At 34.8% G+C, this 20,507-nt stretch overlaps 1 protein-coding gene across 1 annotated transcript; it reads left to right on the top strand.

Annotated features, from left to right (window-relative positions):
- Positions 1–1,880: 1,880 nt before the first annotated feature.
- Positions 1,881–12,316, top strand: LOC145693060 (uncharacterized). Its single transcript, XM_081768731.1, has 5 exons — positions 1,881–1,936; positions 5,336–5,422; positions 7,979–8,410; positions 10,024–10,510; positions 12,133–12,316. Coding segments are annotated over exons 1-4 (996 nt in total). The 5' UTR covers positions 1,881–1,935; the 3' UTR covers positions 10,500–10,510; positions 12,133–12,316.
- Positions 12,317–20,507: the final 8,191 nt, after the last annotated feature.

Raw genomic sequence — 20,507 nt, 5'->3', positions numbered from 1 at the left:
CGGCAATTATTAGTGCTCTCCATGATATATTTCTGGTTATGTCACTAATCAATTTTGTATTAATTTTTGCATTTGGGAATTTTGTAATTATTATGTGTTGACGCTGTTAGAATTTCTCCCTTTAATATCTATTTATATAAAAGTGACTCACTCATCGACGTAAAGACCATATTACTATAACTAAACACATAAAACTTGGAGAGGAAATTCTCTTGCCATGAAAACATATGGATTTTTAAAAAATACGTACCCTAAGGGAGGTTAAAGGGGAGGTCTTTTTTTTTTAAAAAAAAATGAAGTATCTCACTTTGAGAAGGTAAAATTGGCACATGGGCTTCCCATTACAAATAACTGAACTTGAGTTTCGGCGTTTTCGAAAATTCTGCTCTTAAATAGGGAAAAGAGAGCAATTTCTATGTTACAAATGTCGTTATTGTAAAATTTGCCAAATATGAGAATTCACTCAAGTTAGAGGAATGAAATTCGGTATTTAAACTCTCAATTAGAAATAAGGGGGTATATGTTTCGATAATTCTGCTTCTAATGACAAAAGAGAACAATTTCCGTAAGATTTAAATTCCGGATTCTTTACACACAAAAACTTAAGGTGAGTAATCGATTATGTTCAAGGTAAGAAGTCTGCTACATTGGTGGAAAATGTGCTTAAGCCTTTTCAAAATTTCGGCTCCTAAAGAGTAATAATTTCCAATATTAAAATTTTCGATTTTTTTATTCAGAAAGTGCTCACTGTGAGTATTTGCTTACGTTGAAAGTAAAACACCTACCAATCGAAGTTCATTTCGGGAGGGATGGGCCCTATGTAGCCCTCCTTTGTGAGTACACCTCTGAATTGGATAATAAAGCGTCATATATTAATAACATGTGGTACTTTTAATCTTTAAGAGGATTCTTCGTTCAAAATTTCATCATGATAAGTTTGTCATTTTTAACTAACAAGCTAACTCTATGGCCTGTGGATCTCGGAGACATTCACAAAAGCTCTTCATTGACTTCTACCCTTGGCGAACTGGATCCAGTTTCTACTTTGTATTCCTATTTCTACACGGTCCATCTTAATATTGTCCTCCCATCCTAGCCGATGTCTTCCTAGTGTTCGTTTTCCGATCGGATTTCCAGTTAAAACTTTGCAAGTGTCCCTATTTTTTGCCATTTTGGCTACATGATCTGACCACCTGAGCCTCCTAAATTTGGTAATCCTAACAATGTTTGGTAAACGGTATAAGTTACGTAGTTCCTGGTTATGAAGTTTCCCCAATTCCGTTCCTCTTGGGTCCGAATATCGTCTCAGGATCTTGTACTCAAATCGTTTCATTCTACGTTCTTTCCTCAGAGTAAGTGACCGCAACCATAGAGAATAACAGGCATTATTATCGTTTTATATATTTTAAGCTTCAAATTCCTCGACAGGATTCGCAACGACAAAAGGTTTTGAACTAAATAAAGTTTGCCATTTTTATTCCGGTTAAAATACAATGTTAACAATATACAGTAATTAAACATTTTCTCTCATGTCACATAATTCATCTTATTTTATTATCAATAAGGCACAACACATAAGAGTGAAATTTAAAACATTCAACCCATTCATCATAACCTCCGACTTTGAGATATTTGAGAGGTGAATATTTTATCTTTTACTTTTTATATAGTTCAAAGAGATTATAAACATACTAGACTAATTTTATCAGCACTTGAGAGGATTATGTCATTTTGTTATAAATATGTATAACTGTTACAAAAAATATGAAGAATTATCTCATATTTTTTTATTTCAAATTGAAGAAATATCTATGATAACATGATACAATCTTAATCCTCTTGAACTTTAACTTTCCAAAATCATATAAAAAGAATTTTCGTACATCAAATTTTACTCTAGTCTTGGGATCATTTATAACACCTAACTTGTCCAACAGTAAGTAATATCTTTGTTAAACTATTATGACTACTTTTCTATTATTCTTACACTTGCAACATTTCTATTTAAAATACTGACATAACGTAGCTATTTATATTTCTTGGTATATTTTTAAGTAAATTCATTTGATAAATTTCGGAATTTTTTCTTCGAAATTTATAAAAATCAATGCACGACATTTTATGTTCCATTTAGTCCATTAATGAGAAACTATTGATTTGTCAGAGACATTGAAGTCAGAAATCAACTTCTTCCTGAGTTTCTACTCAGTTTTAGTATGATACTCAGTACGTTTACTCTGTTGTATCTACTGACATAAGAAAATAACTTGTAAGAGTTAATTTTCAATATCTTAAAGTCACAAAAGGTAGTATTTTGTACTGAAAAATTTAAAAGAAAATCTTTTTGGACGTGCTCCTTCTTTTACATTTTTTCCCCTTAAAATACGGAAATAAATAGCTTGCGTGTGGTTAATTAGATATAAGGAACGTCCACGCTGCACAAAACCAAATTGTTTGAGGTCTATTTACAATGATTTAAATTTAATATGTTCATCACAGCAATTTATAACAAACTATTTAAAAATGAAAATAACATTTATTTTTATAAGCTAAATAATACAGAAAATAGTTAAAGCCCTGTTAACTACTTACGACATTTCTTTCTAATCAATTGATTTATATGTAGAATTATTTTTTCGGTTTCCTGTGAACTCAAGTGTAATTTTGATGGTGTAAATTCACAGATTTCTTCTTCGTCTACTTAATGACCTTTTATTACTTTTCAAAATGAATTTGCATACATAAATTTAATATTACTTAAACAAATTAATTATTGAACCGAAATGGAAATGGAATGAAGTCTTTCGGTTTAATGCCACTCGAATTTACTCGTTAGAATAAAGAAGACAGATGATTGGTCTTGATCAAGTTCAATCACAGGAACTGAATCACTTTACAAAATCAATTGCAGGAGAATCAGGTAGCTATATATTTTAATGGATAATCTTAATCTTTACTGCATTTAAAGTTTGCACTGTTAATAAGAACAAAGAAATACACTTTGAAGTTAAACTACTGCAGTAATATAAGAGGTCTATGTAAAAAAAAAAAAAAAAAAAAAAAAAGTAAATTCTGAATATAAACTACTATTTAGTATCAGTATACTGTAAATCACTACTAAGATACTGTATGTTCTATTCAACCCATTAAGTTCATAAGGAATACAAAGAAAAATTTCAATACTACACTCAACTTCCTCTCAATACTTCCTGCTTCGCTAGTAACGCATTGAGATAATTGTAATTAAGGATTATTGAACTTACATCGAGCAACTTTCCAGTGTCAAAATTTGGCACAAAATTTCTCATTTTGATCACAGTTGTGCACTGTTATGAGCAGTATTAGGGAATGTTTTGCCAGATCTGGTTCGCAATGTGTATAAATTTCACATGAATTTAAAAAAACAATAAAAAACACCTATTAGGCATAAACAGTACAACAAAAATATTCAAACTAAAATAAAACTGTAAAAGAGTAATAAAAATACAATAAAAGAACTTCTGCATCCATGGACGAACATAAAAGAAAATATGAAATTATATCTTCATGTTTCGCACAAACTATATATCCTTTGATATGCCGACCTTTTCTTTAATATAAAATAGTTGCAAACAAGTTTAAAATTAAAAGTTACTTTTGAAAAATGCAAAATAAAACTTACTCTTGAAAAACACTTAACTTTCAACGAAATGAACAAAACAGCTAAGGATGCCATACAATCCAACAGAGAGGAAATAAACTATATGAGCTGTAAAATTTGTTGTGTTTCTCTTATTTTAAATATAATATGTAAAATGTATAGCTCTTTATCTAAAATATAATACATACACCATGTTGCGAAAAGTAACCGGACACCCCTTCACGTCAAATAAACGATCCCAGAATGACGTCAGTACACCTCACTGACGCCATATAAATGACGGAGCATCAAACGCATGTTGTCTGTCATGATGAGTCAACGGAACGAGTTGAGCGCATTCGAAATGGGCATGATTGTAAGTGCCCATAAATATGGATATACGCTCAGAGAAATTTCTCAGCAGCTAAACGTGAAGCGGTGTCATGTCAAGTGGAAACGCCATGGGACTACTGAACCAAAGTCCCGCTCTGGTAGAGCCAAGAAACTAAGTGATCGAGACCGGAGAACCCTGAAGCGTGCTGTGCGAAACAACCTGCAGGCATCTTTGTCAGATGTTGGAGAGGACTTCCGTCTCAGCTCAGGTACACAGGCCATGACAGAACTGTCCGCAAGAGGCGATAGCAATTGGTTTCCAAGGTCGCGCTGCCGCCAGAAATCCCCTAATCACACACACTAACGCGCAGATGAGTTTTCAATAGTGCAAAGAGCACCGTAATTGGACTTTGGAGCAGTGGAGAAATGTAATGTGGAGTGATGAATAATAATACATACTCTGGAACTATGATGGGCTTGTATGGACCTGGAGAATGCCTGGCGAACGGCATTTGCCGGAGTGTATTGTGTCAACCGTGATATTTGGTGGTGGTAGTGTCATGGTTTGTGGCTGTCGCGTCTTTTAATTGCTGGGTCGATGACTTCTGGTGTGTACAAAGATATTTTAGACAATAGCATGCTTCCCACGCTAAGGAAAATGTTTGGGAAAGGTCTCATTCTCTATCAACACAATAATACTCCTGTTCATACAGCACGCACCATTGAGTCGTGGTTTGAGAGTATTCAGGTGGAAGTGGTTGCCTGGCCGGCGTAAAACCCAGATCTGAACTCTACGGAATATCTTTGGGATGAATTGAAGCGTCGTTTGCGTGCCAGACCCACTCGACTAACAACCAAACGTGTACTGTTCATCATGCTACAGGAGGAATTCCACCAGCAGTATACCATAAATTAATAGCTAGCCTACCCCGAAAGATAAAGGCTGCAAAAGGAGGATCAACATCCTATTAGTTATACGTGTAGTGGCTTTCGAACCAACAGTACCGGATATCCGGTGACTTTTGGCAATATAGAGTATATACACCATTTTTTTCGATTATGACGTGTCGTCTTGTTTCAGTTAAAGATGAAAGAAAAGCAATTTCAAAAACTTTATCAAGTTCGTTTATCTTCTTGTGTTGTTTTGTTCGCGACTCAAGATTCTGATATAGCCAATTAGTTCTTCAACATTAGGCTCGGAATCGACTACGAGACTCGTGACTCTCGGGCGGTAACCACGAATAAAAAATCATTACGGGAAAAACCATGCAACGCTTCAGAAAACTTGCAAAATATCGCTTAACCAATGTATTAGAAAATAAAATTAGACATGTAGCTGATTTTGTAGTTGTTAATAATAAATGTATCTATTTCTATTTTCAGTGCTGAAACATCTTCCTTTCGCTCTTGCCATTATCGGATTGGCGCTTGCAAAAGCTAATTTTAAAAATATACCATTCATAGATACACGTAAGTATATGTTGAATTTTTGTAGTTTATTGCTATTGCTAAAGTTTCGTTGTTCTATCTCTAGCTATAATAGCTAAACAAATGTGCAGCAATGTTGCCAATTTGTGCAAACAAGAAAGGAATGTTCTTCACCGATTCTTTGTAACAGTCTCGGAATACAATAATGTAAACTTTTTCTTATCCAGGTGTACGGATACCTTCTTGCTCACCATTCCTTAGGGCTCGAAATACACATACATATAGCATCCAAAGTTTATGCGTTCAAAAATTTGATATACTATTTCTAGCTTGGTTGTGAATTCAAATTTGCTAGGATTAAAAGGAAGTTCACATTTAGTAGGAAAATATAATCCAAAAAAATAAACAAAACTCGGACCATCCGTTCGTTACTTCACATGATAATTCCTGAACAAAAGTGAATTTTTAACTCTATTTTTTTAGAGCTATTATTTCGGCTGAGTTCATTAATGAAGGCAATCCGTTAATACTTCCACGCATAACGACTACTTTAACAATGGTTATCCATGCTACACATACGGAAATAGTGTTGAGTTTATCATTTTTGGGGTTACAAGGTAAAAGATTTTTTGAGGTTAAAAAGTTTTTGATGATATATTACATTAAAACTTCACATACTTAGAGTATGAGAGAGTATATAAAGCCTAGAGTGTTGTTGTTGTTTCGCATAAGTTGAACCTCAAATATAAGATTATTTGGTTAAACCTCAAAAAATATTGACGAGGTTAAAAACCTTGGGATACGAGAAGATATAAGACATTTTGAGTATCTTTTTCGTTTGGCATCAGTTGAACTTCAAATTTAAGATTTTGTTTGGTTAAACCTCAAAAATATTGACTAGGTTATAAACTTTGGGATACGAGAGGATATATAAAGCTTGGAGTATTGTTGTTGTTTGGTATCAGTTTAATCTAAAAAATCAGATGTTTTGGTTAAACCTAAAAAAAAAAAAAAAAAAAAAAATAGTGACGAGGTTAAAACCTTGGAATACGGGAGGATATATAACGATTGGAGTATTATTGTTGTCTGGCATCAGTTTAATCGTATATATAAGATTTTTTGGTTAAATCTCAAAAAAATGTGTGTGAGATTCAATTAACCTTACATACTTGAGATATAAAAGGGTATACAGTACTGACCGCTTCAATTACCAGTATAGAATTATTCATGAATGTAAGTTCCGCGTGCATCTTTGGTGTCTTCACCAGAGTATATTTATATTTAAACAAATAAATAAATATTGCAGTAATTGATGACTTGGAATGCTAAAAGAAAATTTAACATTCTTCATTTATCAAATGTTGTCCAAACACAAAACAGGAAATAAAATATACATTTATATTCCTAAATTTTGAGTCTAGGATAGTGATTATTCTAAGAAAAACATCTTATAAAATGTGGCATGTACATAGAGAAAACCCTTCAATTTGTTTGTAAAATTCGTGATTAGTCAAGTAATTTGTACACGTGTCCTTGGTCCGCACGGTAGAGGACTTGATTCCCGGTAAAGCAACTGAATTTTCAGCTGTCATTCAGCATCATGGTGCAATTGAGGGAGCTATTTAAATTAAGAAGTAGTGAACTGCAGTCTAAAAAGTTAAGAGTTATGTCTTTGGAAACCGATACACCGACTACGCATTATTCAAAATTAAATATGCTTATTAGTGAAGTACAACGCCATTTTCTTAATGTGTGTATGATGTTTAAATTTATATCTGTTTCTAACTTCAGAAGAATGCATTTACAATAATGTTTTGGTGAATTGTTGAAAGAAATTCTGTATCTAACAATCGACAGTCAATATAAATGTAATAAAACTTGAACATTCCATAAGGGATACTATATCCAGGCACGTGCACAGGAATTTATTTCGGGGAGGTCCAAATTCAATATGAAGATAAATTATATCAAACTTTGTAAAAAAAAAACAAATCATTAATAGAAGTCAGATTAAATTTACAGAGAAGTCGGGATTTCAGGGAGCGCAAGATTCGCAAAATTCACTCCTCTGTATGACCCTAAATATATCACAATATCCTACTTAATCGAAATGTTCAGACAATCTACGATGTATATGCTGGAAATCACATAGATATCAATATATATATATATATATATTTGTTATCTAGTAAATATTTATAATCGAGAAAAGAACTTTTAGAATTGTTTGAAATGTTTATTGCAATAGCGTCATTTCAGCCTCCAGCACTTTACTTTGAGTTGGAGGTGTGTATACATGTTAATCAATACTATAAATACAATATCAATACAAAATTTAACCGATATAATAATAAAAACTACTTATATCGGAGAGTCTATAGCTCCCCTCGCCACAAAGCAATTTTTTAAGTGACGACGCTGGTTTATTGTTCAGTTTACATTTTCAAGCTTGCATTAGGAGATCTTTGTATCTTAAACTGAAAGAATAATGTCTTTTAACTTGACGAAAATCATAACCTACTCACACTAAAACAATCATATATTTTGCTGTTAAGACATTAGAGGGTTCTTTTCATGTATATCTTCTCTGTTTCACAGGCGTTTGTGCTCAACATACAACAGGATATAGTTATACTACGTATGAGCCAATAATCAACATTACGCATGGAAGACATATGGAATTTCTTGTATTGGCCAGTTCTGATGCCTACTTGCGTTTGACAACAAACCAAGACTTGACCTTACCAAATTATGAAATTCTGATAGGAGCTGGAGGAAACCAAGTCTCAAGCATTAGAGATGCTCTACTAGGTCAAGAATTGGTTCATGTTTCTACGCCAAACATCTTGAATCCTATGGGTTATGTCTCATTTTGGTTTCGATATTTGGGTGGAGCTATTGAAGTTGGATTAAGTTCATCGACAGTGCCGTTTTTACATCTGTACGTTGGAGATTATGACTTCAATTACGTTGGATTTTCATCATGGGTAGGCACTTCAGCACAATGGATTGTTACTACAGCTACAGGAAGTAAGTAAAATTATCGCAAAATTAACATAATTCATAGTACCTACAAAACATTTTTATCTATATCATATGTCGTTATATCCAATAAATTTCAATCAGGGATGTAGTCCGAAATGTGCTATCGGGGTTATTCGTGTTATAATGTAAACATAATTGCTATTGTCTGATCTCAGAATTAGTCAAGTTCTACGGAGATAGTAGACCGAAATTTTGATTTTGTTTACTTATATCTTTAGGTAAGCCAAAAGGGAGTGGGAAATTATCTCTTGTAAGCTATCATTATCTTCTTTCAAATGCTGAAATTTTAGACATGTACACATTGTGTTGCCTTGTAAATTTTTGACTGTTTTACATTATTCAGTAGAAATTGGATATGGTATACGGGTTCGACTATATATTTTGTAAATGTACTTCGTAGTTTAAGAAAATCTGGCATTAATCTCAGAAATGTTATTTTATGCTATGAATCATGATTCGTATCTCAACAGTAACGTTTGTGTAGCTGCGGTGATCCACTGTCTGAAACACATCTCTGATACAAAGGATCACAAGTTCTAATTTAGATTGTATTATGTGAGCTTATAATGAACCATGTTCCATATGTGTTCATTTTCATTAGGTGAACCTAGGGTTATTATATCAAATTTATCTTTCAAAAAAATGCCTAATTTTTCATTTTTTTGAAAGTTTGAAAACAATTACCCCATGATTGTGTTGAAGATGCTGACGCTACACTGTTTACAGGAACAGAATAATACTTGTTTTCATCCCTCACTTCTGATAGAAGAGATCTATTATGCTTTTGCAATAAGTAAAATTTGTAAAATTCTTCACAAGACATTACTTTGAAGCAGTTGCGTATTTAGGAAGGGGGGCTTCCGGGCTTAAGCTCCCCCCCGAAATCTTACTTACTATAGTAAAGTATATGACATATCTTGCAAAATTTTCACATTTTCAGGCAAAGCCTCCCCGAAAGTTAGCAAAGCCCCCCCGAAACAAAATCGTAAATACGCCACTGCTTTGAAACTATATTTTACTACAATGATCTGCAATGTTTGATCATTTCTTTCGTTTATCCACTGAATGTTTATTAGGGAAAATATTCTTTCAATCATTGCACTACTGCCTGGAATTACAAGATAAAATTGGCAAAATTTAAGAACTTTACTGATTTTTTTAACTCCACTGTTCATCAAGTTTGATCTACACCAGAAATGCATACCAGACCAAGGAAATAGCATTTATCAATTCATAAATGTAGGTTACATTAAGTTCTCAATTACTGACATGCTTCAAATTGTTAAAAATATCTATTAATTCTTATAATTTTTATAATATAAAATGGAAAACAAATATAATTAAATGCCTGACAATTCAAAATAGTGCGAGAAATGCCTACTGGACATGATAAAACATGATTTAAAAGAAAAAACTGACATGTCGTGCAAAAGCCGGGCAGGTGATGACCCTAAGTGGACCCGTTCTCACTTCTACCAGTTGTTTCATCGCCGTAAACCACAGTAAATTAATATTTCTTAATTTTTTTTTCATTCTTTACTGCATTATTGATGTTCATTAACATACGAACTAAAGTATCTTCCGTTTTTCTTCCACAGCTGAGACCTTTACTACAGCGAACTACAATTATGTCCACTACTCAATCCCAGCTCCAGATGTAGGAACTGGTGCTCCTGGAATTCATCTGGAATTTGGAGTACGCACTGCCTCAGATGCCCTTGTACTGCTATCCAGACATGCTTTTCCTTCTGCCACTGAAGCGGTCTACGAAATTGTAATTGGTGGAACAAAATATGGCACAACTCCAATGTACACAGGCGTTCGAAGGACACAAAACGGTCCTGAAATATCAACTACTGCTACTCCTGACATCCTTAATTCCAGAACATTCGTTTGTTTCTGGCTTGATGTCACAACAACAGGACTTATCTCACTCGGGAAGGCTGGAAGCACAGTGCCAATATTTCAGTTCCAGGATCCGGCGTCTCCACCAGTTTATCCTGCTTATTATGCGTTCTCCAGTGATTATATATACACGGCTGATTGGCATGAGCCCTGCGGCTGTAGTTTCTAAATATTCTCAAGGTATGTATCAAAACTACATTTTTTGTTTAACCATGTGTCATTATTTGGATATCTTTACAATAGTATTTGTGTCACTGTTACAAATATATGTTATACCATAGTTAAGTGTATATGTGTCAGTCAGAAGGCAAACAGCAATAGATATATTGAGCTACTTAACTTTGTTGGTTTTCTATAAACTAATTACTATTAGTATTTAGCAACAAAGAATTAAGGCAATAAAAATTAGTTTAGCTCGTTTTTTCTCAAAAAGTGCGCATGACAATTTGCCCTCGAGCATTTTATTTTGGTTCAGCTCGAGGTGACCTATAGATTGAAAATCTTTGAGTTTTACATCCCACGGTTATGCCGGTTAGGCTAAAGGAGACGGTGATGATGAGTAACGAATGAAATGGTGGAATGAAGAAAGTGGGAGGAAACGGGAGAACCCCGAGAAAACCCACGCACACGGTGTTTGTCCACCACAAAGTTCACTTGGCGGGGGCTTGGGTCGAACCCGGGACCCCAAGCACCAGAGGTGAACGCTCTCCCACTGAGCCACCGCGGCCTCACCTATAGATTGATGTTTAGTATATCATTTTTCAATTAGTTATACTTAAACATAAAATAAAGTTAAAGAGTTAACTAACTAACCCTATGGAACCTATGGTCTATGGCCTATAGCTTATAGTATGCCTATGGAACCCGAAGGTTCAATACCGTATTCACAAAGGCTTTCCATTGACTTCTGTCCTTAGCCAACTGGAGCCAGTTTGTACTTTGCATCCCTATTTCTGCTAGATCCATCCTAATATTGTCCTCCCATCTGAGCCTAAGTCTTCCTAATAGTCGTTTTTCGATTGGATTTTCAGTTCAAAATTTTAAAATCTCGACTACTTTCATCCTGGCTACATGACCTGCCCACCTGAGCCTCCTAGACCTGATGATCCTAATAATGTCTGGTAAACGTTATTGCAGTTCTTTGTTATAAAGTTTTTCCCCATTTCCCCATCTCCGTTTCTCTTGGCTCTGAATATTCGCCTAAGTATTTTATTTTCAAATACTTTCAGTTTGTGTTCTTCCTTCAGAGTAAGAGATCATATTTCGCAACCACACAGTACAACAGGCATGATTATCATTTTATATATTTTAAGTTTTAAATTCCTCGAATATTTTAATTTCAAGAGTTAGTCATAATTGTAGATTACATCTTATTAAAGGTATTGTGTACTGTCGTCTTGCTAGTATCATAATGAAGAGTTAAATGAAGGAATATTTCAGTATCAGTTCCATCTTAATATGTGGGATGGTTATCGCATAAGATGAAGTTTTACGTTTACAATAAAATTTTAGTTTTTCTCTACTTTTTCTGAAACTGTATCATTTTTGTTCAGTTTCATACGATCTATCGATTAATATATCTTATGTTTAGAGTTTTTTTTTTTTGTTAGGGATTGTTTGTATATCCCATTAATAAAATATAATATCCTCCTAGTATTGCAGAATTTGTATATCCTTTATTTTAAAGTATTTCTTTGTGAAGTTACTCCAATTCAATAAGGAATTAGTAAAAACCTAAAATATACACATTTATTATTATTTTCAATTAAATCTCATTCATTTGTATTTTTCTTTCTTTCCAGAGACGAACTCAATTCAGACATTGACCAAGATTCAGAAGTTGGATTCATAGAAAACTTTCTTTCATATTGGTCACGCAGATGTTCTCTATGAATATCTTGGCTTACGAGGAATTATTTAACATAATTTATTGTGTTACGTTACTAATTTATAATATTTATTAATAAACTTTTTTTTTGAATATTATTCAGTGTTTGAATTTACGTTCTCATACCTATTACAAATCCTCATCTAATTCATGCTCTATCAGAAAATGAAGTTTACTAAAATCTTTTCTGTATATTGCACAGATACTACCCTCTCTCCAAAACAATTTGAAATAACATTCTGGTATCACCGACGAAATCGAGCACGCTAACCACATAGCCATTATCAGATCTAAAAAATGCGCAATTGTGCTCACCGTTCCTATTCAAAATATTCAAAATATTTGTCCGTATATTTCTCAATGAATTTCAATGAGTCTCTGTCAAATATACTGTTAAAACATTGCTGTTCGATTACAGTTTAGCCTAACGACCTATGCAATTGTGGTAAGTGTTTTGGCGGTTAGGATATTTTTTCAACACCAAACTTATACAAGATGTTTAACTAAAGATTAACATTGTATCCGAATCCTCTAAACTAATGTTGTTTTACAGTAAAAACTCATTAATCCGCGTGCACGGTAATCCTAACGCTGCGGTACTCCGAACGGCCTTCAGTCGTCGTCTGTACATACGTAATGCATTTTTATATTTTCATGACAAAACAATGCAACGTTAACAAATGTAAACAAACGAGACGAGTCGAGACAGGATTTTCCTGACAAAATTCGATTCGAGACGCGGCTCTTCCAATAGAGAAATATACATTTTTCGAGTCGAGACATCACTTTCAGAGCACATTTTCGAGACAAGACCGCCACAAAACTTGGCTCGTGCGCATCCCTAACTGTGTATATATAGTCCCATTCACGGCTGGACGAAAGTTGTGGGCCTGTGCAGGGTTGAGCCTGTAGGGAGTAGGCGCAAAGCGACGTTGAATATAGGCGTAAACAAAGATGGTTTGGAATCTATAGTAGCTACTCATATTATAACTTAACAAACATATTTTACCGTTCGAACATTTGAAAGAATACTTTTTCTCAAAAGCTGAGGATGATGGTGGCCAGAATTTAAAAGTAAAGTGTCTGAAGTGCCCCGGCGGGAAATATTTATCAACAACTCGGGTGCCATAATTAACGATATACAGTAAGGGCAGTAGTGCTATTCTAATTTTTTAACAACCGACATATATTGTAATTGCCCCTTCTACCTCCTCTTCGCATCCATATCTGAGACTTAAATCCAAGAGACGCTTACATAATATAAATAAAATATGTTTACTAATTGTCTAGAGTAATTAGCAAACAAATACAACTTAATCTTAATACCCAAGGTTCAGCGAATTTTATATAAATTAGGCTTTTCCAATTATACTAAAATTTATTCAGAAATAAAAAAAAAATCCCTTATCGTAACTAAAGATTCTTAATTAATAGTTTTGAGTTCTCTAATTTGTTAAAAAAAAATATATAAAGTTAGGTAGACCTCTATATCTAGAGGTCTCCACCTACTTAAAGCCTTAAATTCTGATTGCTTCAGTCCGGAAGCTTTCCATCAAATTATAGCTAAGATTTCTCTAAAAGAGGTTCTGAACATGCGTCCTCGTACAAGCCATCATGAACCTCGAAGTCTCTAAAGACAGACCCAACATTCTGAGCACTGTCTGGCCTAAATCCCTATTTCAAGTATCGCCCTTTATTGGACAAACCTTCAGGAAAATCAACTAACTAATAATCATTAATAAGGAAAAGGGGAAAATAGGGACATTTCCTTCATCTAGGAATATAGCACCCTCATTCAGGCTCGGTAATAGGAAACAATCACAAACCAACAGCCTGTCATCCCCTTAAGTGAGGAATCAGCTGTGTACAATAATCTATCCCAGCTAGTCTAACTCAACTAACTGTTAAAAAAAAATACTTATTCGGCTCCAGTTGCCATAGCAACGGTCTTCCCTAAAATTCATTTAAAATTTCTGCAATAGTCAGCGCCCAAATCGGACGTTGCCTACAATAAATCTAATGATTCCTACTAAAATACATACTCAAAATTCCTATCCGGGTATCGCACCTATCCTTAGTCTAAACCCCAAGGACATACAACCAGAATTTAAATATTCCGATTCGTATTCCTCTAAAACAAATCTAAAGCTTGGGCCTAAACCACAGCCATCTCCTCTTCTACATCCTCTCTTCTGACCAGTGTTGCCACAGTCCTAGCTATGAAGTGGGCTGAAAAATAGTGCCAAATTGAAAGAAAAAGGGCTGAATTCATTATTTTATACCAGTGTAATACAATGACTCTATAACACGAAACTAAAAGAAGTTAAAGTTCTAGAACACTTTCCCCTTCTTCCAAGAGTCAAAATCAAGCAAGTGATCTTTTTTTTTTTTTTTTTTTTTTTTAATCCAAATAGGAGGATCCCGAACAACCGTAGAAGTAGATGAAACTTTTCTCGCAAGTAGGAAGTATAACAGGGACCTCAAAATTAAATGGGAAAACAATTATCATCTTCGATGTGTATTGTAAGGAAACCTATCACGCCTCTAATTATTTCAAAGTGACCAATAAACCAAAACGGTACTATGGCCATATATATATATAACGAGGAACAAATCAATCATCTTTGAATTCGTGTGTAAACAATAAGCCTATGTAATAATCAAATATTAATAATATAAATTATTGCACCATATTCTCGCTTATTTCACGACCGAAGGAGGATAATAGACCGTAATAAGAATAGGAGAACTGGCATTTGTAAAAAATATAAAACCTATCCAGGATCCTAGAACCTTTCCTGAAAGACATCACATTAATAATTTTAAGTCACAATTGTATGTATGGTGCTGAATTGTACCAACTGGGTAGAATTGCTGGGTAGAATTGTACCAACTTTTTCGCAAAAGGGGCTGAAAATGCCAGCGCAGTACCAACGGGCCGATGAATCACAAAAAGGGCTGCATTTGGTACAATTGTACCAAGTGTGGCAACACTGCTTCTGACTTTTAAAAAAAAGTCGTGAAGAAAAACGAGACCTATGGAGCACGGAGGCTCCTCCCGAAAGAAATTCCGTCTCAACTGTTTGAAAAGAATCAAGAATCTGCCATCCCTCTGTTATTTCCCTTCTTTCTTATATATGATTTTTACAACCTCCCCCTCTCCGCAACAACGAGAGAAACTGTCGTTCTGTTTAGCAGTGTTTCAAACTGTACCAGCTATCTACCAAAGCAAACTTTAGCCTAACTTGGAAATATGAAATGAAATGAAATGAAATCTTTAAGTTTTACGTCCCACGGTTATGCCGGTGAGGCTAAAGGAGACGGTGATTATGAGAGATGAGTGAAATGGTGGAATGAAGAAAGTGGGAGGAAACGGGAGAACCCCGAGAAAACCCACGAGCACGGTGTTTGTCCACCACAAAGTTCACTTGGCGGGGGCTGGGATCGAACCCGGGACCCCAAGCACCAGAGGTGAACGCTCTACCACTGAGCCACCGCGCCCCCCCTTGGAAATATTTCTCTAAAGCTGAAAAAGATAATTTTCCGATTAACATATACATATATATACACATTCAACAATACATAAAATGAACAACAGGAAATATATATATCTATACAAAAGATTAATAAGTATATACCAAATTCTATCATGCTTTTACCAGCGCTGGTACTTACTGCTAATTATATATGTATTAATAAAATCAAAGAAATAATATGAATATTAAAATGCTTTAAAATATATTTATATATATATACAAAACTAGCAATGAGCCTGGAAGTGCTCATTGCAATATATATATATATATATATATATATATATATATATATATATATATATATATATATATAGAGAGAGAGAGAGAGAGAGAGAGAGAGAGAGAGAGAGAGAGAGAGAGAGAGAGAGAGAGAGAATAGAGAGTAGATGGATAGGTAGGTAGGTAGTAGCGATGGCCAATTCCGGAATTTTGTGAATTCGGGATTTTTCCAAAATCTGGAAAGTGAAATTTCCGATTCCGGAAAATTTGGCCATCACTAGTAGGTAGATATACTTTTCTTAGGAAACAAGCCATACAAAGTAGACACAAGAGTTCTTACGTTGTAGAACACAACACGAATTTTATCATCTTGGTTCGAACTAAAAACTGTTTCTATTATATGTTGTTACACGTTCAAACAAAACCGGCTTGAAAGAGAGGAAAACATGACAGAATATACAATAGAGTGCTTTTGTTAGTAAAATTTAGTGCATGTAGCTTCAAAGCTTTACCAAAACCAGTTTTCTGTTGTCTGAAAATTTGAAAATGTTTATTCTTACCAATACGAATATGGAACACACAAAAGAATTAACAATTAAGACCTGATAAATCTTTCATTAGAATGACCGAGACTTTATCGGTCGCATCAGATAAATTTCTAAATTTTTTGACACTCACTCATTCATTTTTTCTATCTACCCGTCGAATTGAAACAATTCAAAGTTGTTTGTTTTTACAACAATGAAAGCGAACGGGAAAAGTACAGAAGTGTTTTCACAAATTTATTTGGCTTCTTTCTTCCACTCTTGGTTAGGTCATCGTATGTATGCATGTTTGTTTGTGTCTGGGTTTAACAAACAGATCTGCGATGCGAATATTTTAACAACCGGTACTGCGAACCGGTTAGAACCGGCTGAATAGCACCACTGAGTAAGTGGTTAATATGAATAAACTGTGTTCTGATGAGCGGGCTACTTTATTACCAGAAAATAGTTTGCTGATGGTGTGTAACATTGGAGTTCTTTCAGATTAGGGTGCGTATCCTAAAGTCCCGTTGATTGTAGAGTTTGGAATAACTAGCTTTAAAAAGCATGTACCAATTTTAGAGTTACTGGTAAATTTTGATTCACTCCCAGTTCATGTATTCTCATTTTATTAGATGTAGTATAATGCTTTTCTATATTCCGTATTTTTAATTTTACATTACATCTATATATTAATAGCGGTGTCTATGAACAAAAAACTTCAAATTCAAATTGAAAGTGACTGTTTCTGGCTCTTAATCTCTTGAACCACACGACCGATCTCGATCAAATTTTTGACGTAGATGCAGTGCTGGCCTGGGAATGTTTTTAGCTATTCACTTTGACTTTAGAACTTAGGGGAGGGGAGAAGGGGGAATTATAAAAAATAAATAAAACTTAACTCTTGAACCACCCGATCGATCTCAATCAAATTTTCAACATAGATGAAGTTCGAACCTGAGAAGTTTTTTATTATTCCATTTTGATGGCGGAACTTAGGGGTGGGGAGGAAAGGAAAGTAAATATATGAAAATGAATAAAAACTTAATAACTATTGAACCATCCGACCAATCTCGATCAAATTTTCAATATAGATAAGGTTCGGACCTGGAATGTTTTCCTCACTTTACTTTCACGGCACAATGTAGGAAAGAGGGAAGGGGAACATATATGAAAAAAAAAAATGACTGTGACTTCATCACGCTTAAACCACCGAACCGATATTAATGAAATTATCAACATAGATGAGGTTCGGACCTGGAGTGGTTTTTATCATATCCCTTTGATGGTAAAACTTAGGATAGGAGGAGGAGAGGGGAGAGATATATAAAAATAAATAAAACTTAATAACTCTTGAACCACCTAACCGATCTCGATCAAATTTTCAACATAGATGACGTTCGAGCCTCGATTTTTTAAAAATATTTTCACGTTGACAGTAGAACCTAGAGCAGGGGGAGGAGAAGGGGAGATTAATATATAAAAATAAATAGAACTTAACTCTTGAACCACCAAACCGATCTCGATCAAATTTTCAACATGCATGACATTCGGGCCTGGAATAATTTTTATCATGCCGTGCCCCGCAACATGGGGAGAGTAGAGAAATATATAAAAATCACTGAAAATGACCAATTTCAAAGAGCGCTTTAGTAATAGTAAAAACGGAACATATTATTATTTTTTCTTAATTTAATCTAGGAAAATCAGGGCGTGTCTTATATTCGAGGACGTCTTAAATTCGAGTAATTATCGAGAAATTCTTAATTAAAGATATTATTAACGTGTTATTTAAACTACTTTGCTACCCATAAATATTTTTAATTTTGTATCATATTCAATCATTCAGACAACAATAGTGTCCTGCACTTGCACAGGACGTGCGGGTTTGCTATTGTTATTATTAGGCCTATATAATTGTTTAACAGAATAATAATAAGCAGCCATTTTTCTAACGCATAGGGATGGGCACGAGTCGACCTAAAGTTAACTCGACTCGAATTCAAGTCGAGTTTCGACTCGAGTCAAGGTTAATTTTCTCGAGTCGAGTTCCGAGCCGTTCACTGTTTGTGACGTCGAGTTTCGAGTTGAGTCGAGTTTCATAAATGGCTCGCTCGTCCAGCTCGTTTTGAAGTCAGCCTGATTACACTGGAAAGCGAAAGCCATGAGAAATGTAAACAGTAATATAAAATACTTTTTTAGTGTTGCTCACGAGAGAGGAGACTGCTCGCATCTCTCTCGTCTCGATAACGAAACTACAAGAGATTTTTATAACGAGCTCAGTTCGGTTCGGCTCAACTGAGCCGGCTCGCTTTAGGTGATTCACCGGCTCGAGCCGGCTTGGTTGTGATGAGCCATTGCTCGGTTCGGCTCAACTGAGCCGAGAGCTCTAACCGGCTAGGTTGGGTGAGCTGTTGGCTCGGCTCACTTCTCGGGTCTGCTCGATAGTGTATGAGCTGCGAGCCGAACTGCTCGAGTCCTTGACAATTCTAAACCCGGGCCAAGCAATTTTGAACATATTTGGCCAGCGCCCTATAACTTTTAACAATGTTTAGCTCGAGCTCGAATACTCAATAACCTAGACCCTCAACCCAAATTCAGAAGCTCGTTCTTGACTCCTATACTTCACGACTACCGCGGTTGGCAATCAACCAGTTTTTTTTTATTCAGATACAAACCATCTATCTTTCATGTTTATGCATAATGTTGTTATTATTATTAGTATTAATAATAATAAGTTGTAGTAATAGTATCACTGATAACAATTATGTTGTCTATATAGGATACTTGAGGAGATTACTTGAAACTACACACAGGATTTGGCTCGACTCGGCTCGAAACTCGACCCGACTTCGAGTCGAGTTAGAGGAAATTTTTCGAGCCAAGTTTTCGAGTCGAGCTAAAAGATGTCTGTTTCGAGTTGAGTCTCAAAGGAAATCTTCGAGTTTTACGCCCCGGTTATGCCGGCTAGGCTAAAGGAGACGGTGATGATGAGAAATGTATGAAGTGGTGGAAGGAAGAAAACGGAAGAACACCGAGGAAACCCACGAACACGGTGTTTGTCTACCACAAAATTCACTTGGCTCGAGCTGGATTCGAACCAGGGACTCCATGTACCAGTAGATAAACGCTGTACCACTAAGCACCGCGGCCCCTAAGTTTCAAAGAAAACTCGCTCAAACTCGCTCGAGCCCATCCCTACGAGTAACAGTATGGCATTTTAGTCAGTGTTACATTACCTAGGTATATGAAAATGTTCATATAGCTGCCAAGTAAGAATTTGTTCTTGCATCTACATAAGAAGCGATTCAGAACGTGCAATAATAATAATAATAATAATAATAATAATAATAATAATAATAATAATAATAATAATAATAATAATAATAATAATAATAATAATAATAATAATAATAATAATGGTAGTAATAGTAGTATGGAAAATGGAAGTAATGAGATTTTTTTCACATATTCAAAGTTTCGGACCTAAAAGTAACCGTTACATTTTAAGGGAAAGTCAAGTAACTTACAACGCGTTACATTTTTACAAGTAACTTACCCAACACTGGCTGTGAGTTGGAAATGAGTGCTCTGAGAGGTTACAGTTGACTACAGCTTTGTGCATAAGTCACTTGAAAACAGACAGCAATGAATAGAGAAGAACCAGATGGAAAATTGTGTATAGGAACTGTTTGCTTTTGTATATTCTATGACGTCACAGCCACTGCTCTGTCTAAATCACATAGTATGAAAGGATGCAAGCGTGACAATAATTTACACTAAAAGTCTCTCAGAAACGAGAATCTATACTTAATTTCGTCATATCGTTATTCGTAATATATATGTAGTGTTTTTTCACCATCACAAAAGTACACTTGGTGAGAACTCAGAGAAAGGCATGTGTGAAATATTAAATTTTGCTAGAATTGGCTCAGAAATGAAAATCTAAATTTAGAGAGAAATTAAAATTATACAAAAAACAAGCAAATAAAGTAATCACAAGTTATACG

The sequence above is a fragment of the Thermobia domestica genome, chromosome 8 (genome assembly GCF_964235325.1).
Source record: "Thermobia domestica chromosome 8, izTheDome1.hap1.1, whole genome shotgun sequence".
Classification (NCBI taxonomy): Eukaryota; Metazoa; Arthropoda; class Insecta; order Zygentoma; family Lepismatidae; genus Thermobia; species Thermobia domestica.
The sequence above is the reverse complement of the archived record's forward strand: the minus strand, read 5'-3'. Positions and strand labels throughout refer to the sequence as shown.

Coding starts and splice junctions, on each gene's coding strand:
- LOC145693060 (XM_081768731.1), top strand. Junction 5,423..7,978: donor TATACCATTCATAGATACAC/GTAAGTATATGT, acceptor TCTGTTTCACAG/GCGTTTGTGCTCAACATACA. Junction 8,411..10,023: donor TGTTACTACAGCTACAGGAA/GTAAGTAAAATT, acceptor TTTCTTCCACAG/CTGAGACCTTTACTACAGCG.